General features: G+C 39.6%; 1 protein-coding gene across 1 annotated transcript; it reads left to right on the top strand.

Moving 5' to 3' along the window:
• Positions 1-1,797: 1,797 nt before the first annotated feature.
• Positions 1,798-10,491, top strand: LOC146509758 (transmembrane protein 47-like). Its single transcript, XM_085175154.1, has 3 exons — positions 1,798-2,147; positions 4,943-5,083; positions 9,686-10,491. The coding sequence occupies exons 1-3, from the start codon at positions 1,931-1,933 to the stop codon at positions 9,865-9,867; spliced, it is 540 nt and encodes a 179-aa protein (XP_085031280.1). The 5' UTR covers positions 1,798-1,930; the 3' UTR covers positions 9,868-10,491.
• The last annotated feature ends 2,107 nt before the right edge of the window (positions 10,492-12,598 follow it).

Raw genomic sequence — 12,598 nt, 5'->3', positions numbered from 1 at the left:
AAAATATCAAAAATAAATACAGGCATTAATTTCTAAAACCAAACACACACTGCTACTATCTGCTGCTGTTTATGGACGATATACAACGTATGCGTTTAGACATGGATCGTCGAGGGATTGTTTTACAAAAGAGGTTAAAAAAAATTCAGAGAGCTCAGCCTACACACTGACTGTTAGAAGAGGCCAAATCAGGATTAACAGAAAATACCAAGAAGCTGACAGTCAGTTCCTCTGTTGCACTGTCACAACAATTCCCAACAAACACGGGATTTCTGTGGTCAGCCTGTGCATAGAAATCCCTCTGTTTGACTTTCTAAAATCAACAACACAAAGTGTATGAAAGTGGTGAGAGCAGAAATAGTTTTTTCTAGAGAATGTCGCATGTGTGCCCTCTGCTGGATTATTAAAACATTACAATATTTGCTTTGGTTTATGGGCGATGCCAAAACGGGCAGCTCGCAATGTGATCTGAGGTACTTTCCATTCACGAAAGCTAATGCAAATATACACAAACATTTATAAAATAAAATAAAAATCTATTTTAAATCCTAAATATTGTCTAAACTCAGGCGGAGGAAATCTCTGCATGTTTATCAGAATCTCTCTGCCCCTTTGAAGGTGTCATTATGTTACTGTTTAGTCTGTTTAGTCCCTCTATACACAAACCTACGTTATGCTACTGTGTTCACGGAGTTTAGCTGAGCTTTAATAATGTCGTTTCTTCCGTCTTGCTGTATAATATGTATAACGTGTTTTTCAGCATCGAAATCCTTCTGTTGTGTACACAAGGAAAAAAAATACTTTTTTCGACCACTGCTTTTTAGAATTTTTTTATTTTTACAAACTTGTTGGGCGCCTGACAACAACCCAATCCACAAAGATCTAAAACAAGTCTGAATACCATGACTTGCATTTCAAAATAAAAGCACAGACACTGACACTCGTGTATCTCAGGAGGAACACCATAGGATTTATGTACTGAGTTCATTAACTGACAAATAACAGTTAGATGTGGTTTTGTCTTTGTGTGTCTGTTTATTTAGAGATTTTATTTTTATTTTACTTTATTTTTTCATAGCTAAAAAGACAAATAAATAAATTGCATTCCACTTTAAACTGCAAGCTTTTTTTTCTTTGCGATCATTTACACCAGGAATGCCAAACTTGTTTTAGATTGAGTCCATGTGCAGCTAACTTTGATCTTACATGGGCCAGACCAGTAAAACTATGATAAATGTCTAAAATCACAGAAAAACATTTTGGTGATTCATTGCTCGGGCTGTTTCCATTAATTAGCTCACAGAGAATATTCTTTACTATGGACTATAAAAGCAAAACAAATAGAAATTCAATTTAAAAAAAATGTTAGAGTAGATAGTAGAAAACAATTTTTTTCATCATTAAATTGTTCATTACTTACTTTGTTTTAGTAGTATGAATGGCAATGAGTTGGTGGAGTCTTTATTATACGTTTTTATATGTAAAACATACTAAACCTTAGTCAAAACTCCGGTGGATCGGGCTGGAGTCTTTTCTGGGCCGATTCTGGGCCCTTGACCTAATGTCTGACACCCCTAATTTATACAAAGAAAGTTAACAAAGCAGTAAATGTAACCTGAAAATAATAATGTAATGTTATCACTATACCAAAAATACTGCCAATATAATATAATATAATATAATATAATATAATATAATATAATATAATATAATATAATATAATATAATATAATATAATATAATATAATATAATATAAACCCATAAGATGGATTATTTTGAAAAACTGATTCAACCGGATGTCTTCTGTTAAACTGTTCCAGCTGGACACGCGTGGAGCAGTGAGGGCTATGGTGGGAGAGGAAGCACGCAGACCTCCAGCGAGTTTAGTAACTGTGACCGACGTGCTGCCGTGTACCCTGTGAGGAGAAGATGTCCGTGAACGAGGTGTACGTGTTCCGACCCTTCAAGCTCATCGCTCTGCTGTGCGTCTTCCTGGCGCTGTGTCTGGACGTGGTGGCTCTACTCAGTCCAGCCTGGGTCACCGCGGAGCATTTCTCCCTGTCTCTGTGGGAGTCATGCTCCCAATCGGTGGCTCGGCATCCCACGGACGAGCCCCAGTGGAGCTGCTTCTCCACCCTCACATCTGGTAGGAGCAGTGTGTTTTGTTTATTTAACAGTGCGCCGTTTATCTTGGAGCCCGGATGCTGTTTTGTTTGTTGAAGAGGTTGAAAACCCACGACCAAGTTTTTTGTTGTTTCAGCTCAGATTGATCCTATAAACACGTTTTCAATCTGAAGGGTGGTTTTAGTGATGTGGTGTTTGTAATTATGTCATAGCGCACAGGTTTTCGATATATCCTGTTTTGAAATAAACAAAGAGGATACTGGACTGCGCAAACAGTCTGACTAGAAGCTCTGACCACAATCCCATGGGCAGACTTTGTTTTAGTTGGCTGCTGGTCAATAGATGAGGCATTCAGACTTCTCGCGCAGCTGATAAATTTCCTCTTTACATTCCAGATCGATGACGTGGTTTCACCGTGACAGCCTCACAGTGATGCTCAGTGATAAAGCCACACCTGACTAAGCTTTAACTGTTGATTTTTGTGACAGCTGGATGAGAACTATTTAACAAAGGGCTGGTGCTCATTGTTTTCTAATGCTTTAACTCTGTTCTATCTCTAATGCTTTAACTCTGTGCTTAGGTAAAGTGTTTATATGCAAGAAAGCTATGCATAATCCCTCTGGCACACAAAGAGTTAACCCACCCCAGCAAGCAGAAGGCTTTTAGTGGATTTGAAGAGACACATTCAGCATCTTCCCCTTCATCGACCTCACCAAGCCAGGACCCCCTAAGTCGCCTTTTGTCAGGCAGAAAAGCCACATCCCCCGACCCCCATCCTTTCCCCCCCAGGGAAGCAAATCCGCATTAAATTTACTAGATTTGGGAACAGTTGACTTTTGTCCTGTACAGTAAGGCTATTAGCAGGAGCTTTCATCTTTATTAAACACACAGCCGCTCACTGTTACTATTGAAATAAATAAATGAAGACTTCAAGGATAAAATCAGACCGTTCCATTTGACAGTTTCCTCATTTTGTGGGTTAAATGTTTAAAATATTTCAACTTTTTAGCTGTTGATCATTTTTCACAGGACTTTGCACATGCACCCTTGGTGTGATTGACCTCTCTTTGATATTGTGGAATGTGTTGGGGTGAATAGGAGGCGGGTTTGTTGCTCTGAGTGTCTGCAGAGCTCATTAAAACAAGAGCGGATGGGTGTGTTGAGGTTAAAAGTGCAGTTCACCCAGCGGCGAAGGAGACCAATTTGGCACGTACAAAGGTTCTCACACTTGTTCTTGAATTTCATCTACAGTGGCAGTTCCTGATAGAAAAATTCCCCATAGCTTTTTACCATCATTAGGACAAATAACCAGAAGCTCAGGGAGAGACACACCCAGTAAAAATTGTGCGGTGAGCTTGTTAACCAAATGCAAATTCTCTTTCCGAGCCAAGTCGTTTAAGGTAGGGCGGGAGATCAAAGAGAGGATGCGCAATCAAGGTCGAGCAGACAAAAGATTTTCTCCTGAATGTGTTGCTGGCTTCAGTCTCTGTACCAACACTTGCTTGAACAGAGTTAAGCTCCATTCAAAAAAGGCCACGTGCTGCTTTTAAAAGCCTGGCGCTGTGGAGGTCTTTCCAGGAAACAATGTGACGCACAGGAAGATTTTAGTTTTACTTTTCCAACCGGAGCAGTTTGTTTGGAATATGTTAAGTAAATGTGGCATTAAAAAGCCACTGTGGCTGCAAGAATTTGGAAGAAGCTGGCATTCACAATCACAAACTCCTGTTTCATAACCCAAAGCCTCCAAGGACCAAGGAGACATATACATAATACATAACCATAGACTGTATTTGGAAAATTTTGATTACAATCTCAGTTCCAAGAAAGTTGGAACCCTGCATAAAATATAAATAAAAATGAGTGTAATGGTTCGCAGATTTCAGAAACCCATATTTTTATTTGCAGTAGACCATAATAAACATATTAAATGTTTAAACTGAGACATTTTACTATTATATGATGGATACATCAACAGCACATCTCAAGAAAGTTGGAGCACAAGCATTTTGCAGCTACTTAGGCTAACTAGGAGCAGGTTGGTAACATGACTGGGAATAAAAAGAGACAAATTGAAAACTAGAATTTCACCCATCAAAACTGGAGCTGGACGTGCCTGGAATGGAATTAACCATGCATTTCACTGACTGAGTTTGCAGACAGGTGGAGGTAACAGCATCTACCTGCCACACTCCTGCTTTGAAGCCTTAATGCAAGTTAAACCAGCATTAAAGAAAATAAATGGCAGAATTGTCACAAAGCTGTATATTAGTTTTAAAAAACAGATGTGTGTTTGTTCTTTTTTTTTACCAGATTGCAAAAAAAAATGTTTTATTTGTCTTGCAAAGTTTAACATTTGAACATAGGGCTACTGATTTGTCTCCATTTGTATGCAGTTCTTGACATTTCTGCACAGGCCTGATTTTTGAATTCCAGAGGTTGCCACATGATACTGTCTTAGGACTAAAAATGTAGTTTGTTGACATGCACAAATATGAACAGCTAGAAAAGTAGGGCAAAAATGTAGCCAACCAGCAGGACAACTAAGATTAAATAACGTGCATTAACATGAGATTCAGCCTTGGATTTTTGCATCTGTTCTCGTTACAGGGACTTTGAGTCACTAATTATGTTCTTGACGGTTGCATTCCTGATGCGGGCCTGATGGCTCTCTGTGTCATTCAGTTCTCTCTGCAGGATTAGCGCTTGTTTTGTGTTTGTCAACACAGCGGTTCAATTCAGCCGTGCTCAACTGTGAATCGAGCTTTTGTTGATGAGTAGGATGCTCCTCTTTAACCTGCATGTGTCCTGTTCTTGCAGACTGGCAGATCGCCACCCTGGTGTTGCTAGGTGTCGGTGCAGCCACGACTCTGGTGGCCTTTTTGGTGGCCCTTATTTCCCTGTGCAGGGGCACGCAAAGACAACACTACCGCACTGTGGCAGTATTCCTCTTCACTGCAGGTATGTCACCTTTCCCATATATTTATTCATGTTTTATAATGTTTGGATAATAACCCAGTGTTTCAGCAGTTTCCATATATGCCTGTTTGTGCTCCACTGCTCACATTAAATAGAAGCATGCAAAAGACACAGGCGAGTGAGCCTTGCAGGCTGAGCTTGTTTTCTCTGTGGTATTGCCTCTGGAGACCTGCAGGCTGATGTGCCAAGAAAAGGCAGCCACAGAATTTGCAGATTTACCAACAAAGTGAAGTCACTGAGAGGAAAAAAACAAAAAAAAAAACCACCACAGACTCCTCGCCCATAACTGCCTCATAGTTGGACTGCTGTTTCTTCCGTGCTTTGTAAGAATTGCCCTTAGGGTAAAAATAAACTGTGACACTGATGAGAATGAATATAAATTAAAAGCGTATAATTAAAACGAGCGGTCAGAGCATATTGCTCCAAATGGTATACGGCACCAAAGTGACTGACTCACAGATTGTGCTCACTTTACTTTCAAAACGGTGATGAAGCGCAAACCACTTTCTGCTACTTCACTCGTGCCAAGCTCAAGTTTTCCAGTTTGCGAAATAAAATTATATAAGGAGCAGACGTCACTGCAGTTTTACACTGTGCTTGTAGACCAAACCTGAAGTAATAACTGTCACATTTTAAGAAATCTACAACCCCAATTCCAAAAAGCTTGGATGCTGTAAAACGTAAATGTAAATAAAAACAGAAAATTATGTTTTGCAAACAGCATAAATCTTTATTTTATTTTATTTAATAAAGGAAACGTATTTGAGAAAGTGTCCCTTTTTTTTTTTTTTTTTTTAAGGAAAAATTAAGTGTAATGGCAGCAATTTTTGGATTCTGGGAGCTTTCAGTGCCGACGGTGTCTTTCTAAATATGTACGCAGCCATACCATCAGAGATGCTTTTGGACTGATTGCTGTCAACAAGATGGACAAGATCTCTTCTCCATAGTTTCCAAAAAGAATTTCAATTTCCGATTTGTCTGACCTGAGATCAGTTTTCCACTTTGCCTCAGTATGTTTTAGATGAGCTTAGGCCCAGAGAAGAGTTTCTGGATCGTGCTCACATGGCTTCTTCTTTACTTTTGTGGATAGCACGGTGAACTGTGTTAACAGACAGTGATTTCTGTGACAGAATGATTCCTGTTTTAATGCAGTGCTGCCTGTGGGCCTGACGATTACGGGCATCCAGTAATTTTTTGGGCTTGTCCCTTGTGCGTGGAGATTTCCCAGATTCTTGAAATCTTTTGAAATTATGTACTGTGGACATAGAGGTATTGAAACTCTTAACAGTTGTAGATTAAGGAATATTCTTCTAAATGTGTTCCATCATTTACAGATTGGTGAACCCCATCCTTTTTTCTTTTTTTAGTCCCACTTATTTTTCCAGGCTTTTGTTGCTCCTGTCCCAACGTTTTTGAGACTTGTTGCTATCATCAATTTTAAAACGAGTTCATTGAATGAAACAGTATGGTATGCTGCTGTGTGGGTGTCGAATGAGCTGGTAGGTGGATTTTGTTACCAGTTTCCTCTTGTTACAGTCTGTGTGATTAGCTAACCGAGCCTGGAGCAGATTCATGTTCAGCGTAGAAACAAGACTTGTATCATCTTTCAAAGTCACAGACTCTGAATGAAAATGTTTCTTTATTTGTTAAAGTATTTCTGTTGCAAGTTTTCTGGTTTCTGTTGCAAATACAAACAGTATGCATTGCCTTTTTAAATACAGCATTCGATAACAGTGTGCTGCTGAAGGGAAACTGTAAGGGATCTTTGTCTTGCTCTGTATCTGAAACCTCACTCACAAAGGACCACTGTGGTCGACTTAATGGCTGTGGTTTTGACTGTTAGCCACTGACGGAAAAGCAGGGGAATGCTGTGTTATCCTTTCCTGTGTGTAATTACTTTAAGAGCCTTGCAAGAATACGGCCGCCACACAGGCACGCAGTCCTCGACGGAGCAACAGCAGAAGGGTTGGACTGTTAAATGCCCCTTGGCTTGACTGTGACTGTGAGGTATTTACTTTCTGTCCAGAAATATGACCTCAGCAGGGAACAAGCTCAGCCTGGGCTCCATCAGCAGCACCGCAGTCTCAGGCTACAGCCATTCCTCCTTCACACCCATTGCTTCTTCCCATAGGAAGGAAAGGCAGAGTCATACTCGCACAAAGACCGTTCCTCAGGCGTCACCTAGCATGCGTGAAACCGAACTGGAGCCGTTTGTGAGAGAAGGCCACAGTACCCTTTTGAACACTGATGTCTGGACTTCTGCATCCTGCGCGATGCAAAGGAAAAATGATTCACAGCCCTGGAAGCTGTTTCCTCGTGTGATACCTCGTGTGTCATTGAGATGAAAAGAATAAAGATGATTGTTCCACGCTTCACCAAAAAGACGAGCGAGTGTGAGAGAGAGAGCTGGGGGACTGGTTGTAGTTTAAAAGCCAGAATCTGCTGTTAACGTCAATCACTCTGGGGGAATTAAAGACAGGCCACTTCAAAAAGCTTCCAGCTTCCAGCGAGCAAGAAACCCACAGGGAGGGGTGTCACACAAAGATTGTTCTCTTCAAAAAGCTTCTATTTATGGAGATGTCAAACTAGATAGAAAACACAGAAGCCCATGAATGCTGTAACACACTTTTTTTCCTCTCTTAAAGCGCTTTTTGATCCTCGCAAGATAAGTGAACGCTATAAAAAGCTCATTCTTGTTATGCATGGATTGAGGCTAGATATATTTTCCTTAGATTGCGCGTCAGCCAAATCATTTAAACAAAGGACAGAATTATTAGAGTAAAACACAGCTTTTCCAAACAACCTAGTTTTACTGTGGATGCTTAAATTATTTTACTTTGCACATAAGAAAAAAATAATTTCACTTAAAATAAACGAACATTACCAAGGTCACAATTATTAGCACTCCTGATGCTAACAGTCAGTTGTGTGTCCTTTTTGCTGGATAGCAGCCTGCAGTTGTTAGCTGTAGTTTTCAGTGTGTCTCTCACGCGTCTGCTGAGCAATCACAGCCCATTCTCCTTTGGGGAATCTCTCCTCCAGATTTGATGGTGTCCTGTCATGGACCTTGGTCTTCAGTTCACTCCACAGATTTTCAGTAGGATTCAAGTCAGGGCTTTGACTTCTGATGTTGATCTTCTGGAGGTCGTCCTTCACCAGGAGTGTGAAGTGTGTTTTGGGTCGTTGCGTTAGAAAACAAAGCGATCACCCAGACCCAGTTTAGCTGCTGACTGCTTGAGGTTTTCTGTCAAAATCTTCACATATCCTCCTTTTTTATTCCTTCCACCTTGATGAGATTCCCAATTCCAGATGCACTGAAGCACTCTCTTAGCATAATACTTGCACCACAGAGTTTCACCGTGGGTACGGTGTGGGTTGTACACCTCTTCCTTCCATCTCTGTGGCCAGAGAGCACTTGTTTTGTCTCATCCATCTCATCTAATCTTTCTCCAGGTTGCCTTTGGTATACTTAAGTCTAGCCTGAATTTGCAAAAGAGGAATTTTCTTGGTCTGCTGCCTAACAATCTCTACTTTAAGACTACACTTCCTGATTTGGCTTAGTCATTCACATGTCTTTGCAGTTGTTCTGGGGTCTTTAGACACGTCTCTCGCCAGTTTTCTTTCCCTAGGCTGCTAGGCTTGTTCGGTACTTTGTGGCTCGCTTTGAATTTCTTGATGATGCTTCTCACCCCAGTTCTTGACACTCTGTGATAACTTTGTGTATACATCTCCTGCTTTGGGAGCATCAGCAATTCTTTTTCCCAAGTCTAAACTGATTTCTTTTGTTTTTGGCATGATGCTTTCTCCACTGACAGCTCAAACCCTTGCTGAAGTTTTTATACTGTACTGAAAGAAAACAAGCTCTGACTTTGACTCAGTAAAAAGTTGTTTTTTTTCCCCTCAGGATGCTAATAAGACTGACTTTGGCAATTTTAGGGGTTTTTGTGTGTGAAATAATACTGTTATAGAGTGCAGACAGAACAAATTTATGCTTTATGATAATGCCGTCCTCATCTATAAACAGGACGAGGCTTATTGGGAAATAATGTGTTTGCATATAATTGTTTTCATCTATGGCTCCTCGGGAGACATTCATTTATAGTTGTTCGTGCTAAATCTTAGGCAGCTCATTGTGACGAGATCATCTCACGGAACAGAAAGGCAGACTTAAAGAAGAAGAAAATCGCTTTATGTAACCATTCTCTGCTTACCTATACCAGCTGCTTCCTCACTTCTTACACTTAAGCCTCTTTTCACAAGTAACTTTTTGCCTTTACAGCCATCTGTTTGCTGTCAGATTTGTGTTTCGCCTCGAGGAGGCCCTTTAATGTCACGTTTTTGACTTGAATCATGAATTTTGGGAGAACTAAATGGCTTTCACCTTCTGAAAGCACAAGTTAGTGCTAGTTATGTTATAAAATGATGTAGAAAACATTAAATGGATGATTAATCTGAAAGGCTTTACTTGTAGCAGTGATTATTTTAATGGTGTTGGAGTTACTGGGTTTGTTGATTAATCGCTTGGACAAAGGACAAATGGACGATTTTAAACAAACAGTGTCTCATGATTGTCTCTGGTTTCAGTGGTTCTGCAGGCCTGTGCTCTGGTTCTCTACCCGATCAAGTTCATCGATGGAACGGTCCTGCAGACTTATCACGAGTTCAACTGGGGCTACGGGCTCGGCTGGGGGGCCACCATCTTCATGCTGGGTGGAGGAATCCTCTTCTGCCTGCGGACGGACATATACGAGGATGCAATGTACTGAACTTTCTGTCAGCCCTCTCTGCTCTGCTGGAAATACTTAAGAGGAGAATACAGACCCTACGTGTCCATTTCCCTTGCTGTGTTATTCTCGCCGTTATTTTTAGATAGGCCAGGGCTGTAGGAGTAGACTGCCCTCCCCCCCGCACCACACTGCCCCAGCCCTGCCGGTATCGGGGGCGAGGTGGCAAAGCTAAAGCGCAGAGAGCTTTCTGGACACGCTCGAGCCACCGACGCTGGACGTTTCCACTGAATCTCTATTGTTAGAGAGGAAAGCAGATTCTCAGCACAGGCCTGAATGTGCAGTGAATATTTAATAGGACTGACTGATCACGTTTCCTTTTATTTTTGTAGCTTTTCATGAGGATAAAAAGCTAGTTGTCAGTTTATTTATGGCATGATTTCCCACTTTATAGGGATAGTGAAAACCTCACTTCCTCTCGTGTGTTAGCCGAAACATATCTAGTAACTGTAAATTACTCAGCTTTGACATATGCTATTGAGTGTTCATACTTTTGATTTTTTTTTTTTTCTTTTAATGACACCAGTTTGTCTCAAATGGAAAAATGTAAATGTGTATAAAGTATTTCTACATGAAGAATTCTGAATAAATAATTGTAGTTTTGGGAGCATTTGGAGTGTAAATTGTTGCTTTCATATCAAAGGTGACATGCGGACACTCTCGGCTTACACGCTGACCTTTGACTCACTTTTTTACCGCCCCTTTTTAGACTGGACAGCAGGGAGACAAAAATGCAAACCACTTTCATTATCGAGAGGACACATTCCTCAAAAGAAAACATCCCAGGCTATTTAAAGACGCACCACCAGCTCAGAGTTATGATGGGTTTTTTTAATTTTTATGTTTTTACTTTTTAGTTTTTAAGTCCGTTTAGTTTCAGTTAGTTCCCAGAGCAGATTTTCTTGTTTAGTTTAGTTTTCATTGTTTCAATGTTTTGTTTTTATTAGTTTCTGTGTTTGTTTTAGTCTTTCTGGTGATTATTGTATGGAGGCGATATCTCAGAGCGAACATTCACATTTCTTCTAATATTTAGTTTTTTAATAGCCTTCTTAATGTCTTGTCTGGCAGCTTCTGCAATCAGAATTAAGAACCGAATGCAGTGCTGTGTCAAACACATATGCTTTTACACAACGAGCTCTATAAATTCTCTATGGGCTCCTCTTGTTCATGTTTACTGTTTATTTATTCATTCTCATTATTGTTATTTTTATTATTACTCACAGTGGCTAAAATAATCATGTCAAAGCTGACAGGCAGGAAAAACACAAAAGTCAGAAAAAAGAAACTGGGAGAAACAGGAGGAAATCTAATAAAGAAGACAGAGTACTGGATGGTCTCCTTTGTTACTTGTACTCAAAACAAATGCTAAATTGAACTAATTTAAAAATATAGCAATTTTCCATTTAATTGTATCCATTGTAAACTGTTACATTTAATGGAATCTGGTCAAATGAAATGTACTTGATTGGTATAGATTAATGGAAATATACTTGGTATAAACTTAATGATTAATTATTTGAATAAATAAACCTTTTTAAAAATATATTTCAGTTGCATTTTTCTCACAATTGCTGCTTCGTGGTTATATAGGGTCACAAATGGGATTTTTCTGAGTGCAAATTCAAGAAAATCAGCATATAGATTACAGTAAAAACACTTTTAAAGGTTGCTGACTCAGTCTCTGTGAACCCATGAACGCCTCATCAGGCAAGATGTCTGCAAGATCACAAAATTCTAGTTTTTATTGTAATTAGTTGAAAAGAAAAATTCACATCTAGTTTGAGTTTTTAGTTTTATTTTAACTATAATAACCTCACACCAAGTTACATGTATGTAAAGTAAAGACATTATGTGCTGGTGCAGACATGGGCAGCACTTCCTACTGTATTTGCATTCATTACATGCATTTTCTATACATTTGCAAGAGACTTTTGCACTGATTTGCACTGTTATTTTACTAATAATAGACAATAATAAGCTTTCAGCTGTGTTTTTGTGCTTTTACATTTTTAATTCGACGTGTCTGACAGTGCACGAGTCATAGATGTTAATGAAAAGCAAGTTTAAGAAGTCCTGTTATTTCTCAGGGTGTTTGGGAACAGAAGGTATTGCCACACTTGGAACATCCTGTCTTCGTTTACCCTGCAGATTACAAAATGCAACAGCTGCTAAGGACTCCGGAAAAGTTGATAAATATTTTTTCCACAGCTGCAGAAGTGTGAAAACACCCTAGCTGTGGACAGCGTGTATACAAGAATCAACAACTCTAAAGGGGAAAGGGATCAAATCATTGCATTGTGTGAAGCTGATATTTTGCCCCTCTAAGCTGTGACGGGTGGAAGATTTTTCCTCGTCTCATTACCTCCCAGGAATCTTTGAAATGTGCTATACAGGTTAAAAGTGAGGCGGTCATGTGTCAGGCTAAAAGAGGACATGCCAAGTTTTACCAAAATATCTGTCAGGTGTGATCCAGTTTTAGTTTAATGTCCCTGATGCATGTAAAACCTTTTTTTCTTTTCTTTAGTTAAAAAGTAAATTTTAACTAAAGAAAGGTGCTTTGGCTGTCGAGCCAGCAGAGCAAAGAGACTCTTGACACTGAGCAAGTGAGATATTTACTAAAAAAAATATATATTCTATGGTACAAGAATGTTTTTAAGCATTACTGTTAGATATGCACCCACAATATCCCAGCTGTTTCACATAATATGCACGT

The sequence above is a fragment of the Neolamprologus multifasciatus genome, chromosome 10, assembly GCF_963576455.1.
Source record: "Neolamprologus multifasciatus chromosome 10, fNeoMul1.2, whole genome shotgun sequence".
In the NCBI taxonomy this organism is placed as follows: domain Eukaryota; kingdom Metazoa; phylum Chordata; class Actinopteri; order Cichliformes; family Cichlidae; genus Neolamprologus; species Neolamprologus multifasciatus.
This window is presented reverse-complemented; position numbering and strand designations above follow the sequence as displayed.

What these genes read in the sequence shown, in the direction of transcription:
- LOC146509758 (XM_085175154.1), top strand. Translation starts at nt 1,931, where the DNA reads ATGTCCGTGAACGAGGTGTACGTGTTCCGACCCTTCAAGCTCATCGCT. An exon ending in CTTCTCCACCCTCACATCTG is followed by an intron (nt 2,148 to 4,942) that starts GTAGGAGCAGTG and finishes CTGTTCTTGCAG; the next exon opens with ACTGGCAGATCGCCACCCTG. An exon ending in AGTATTCCTCTTCACTGCAG is followed by an intron (nt 5,084 to 9,685) that starts GTATGTCACCTT and finishes CTCTGGTTTCAG; the next exon opens with TGGTTCTGCAGGCCTGTGCT.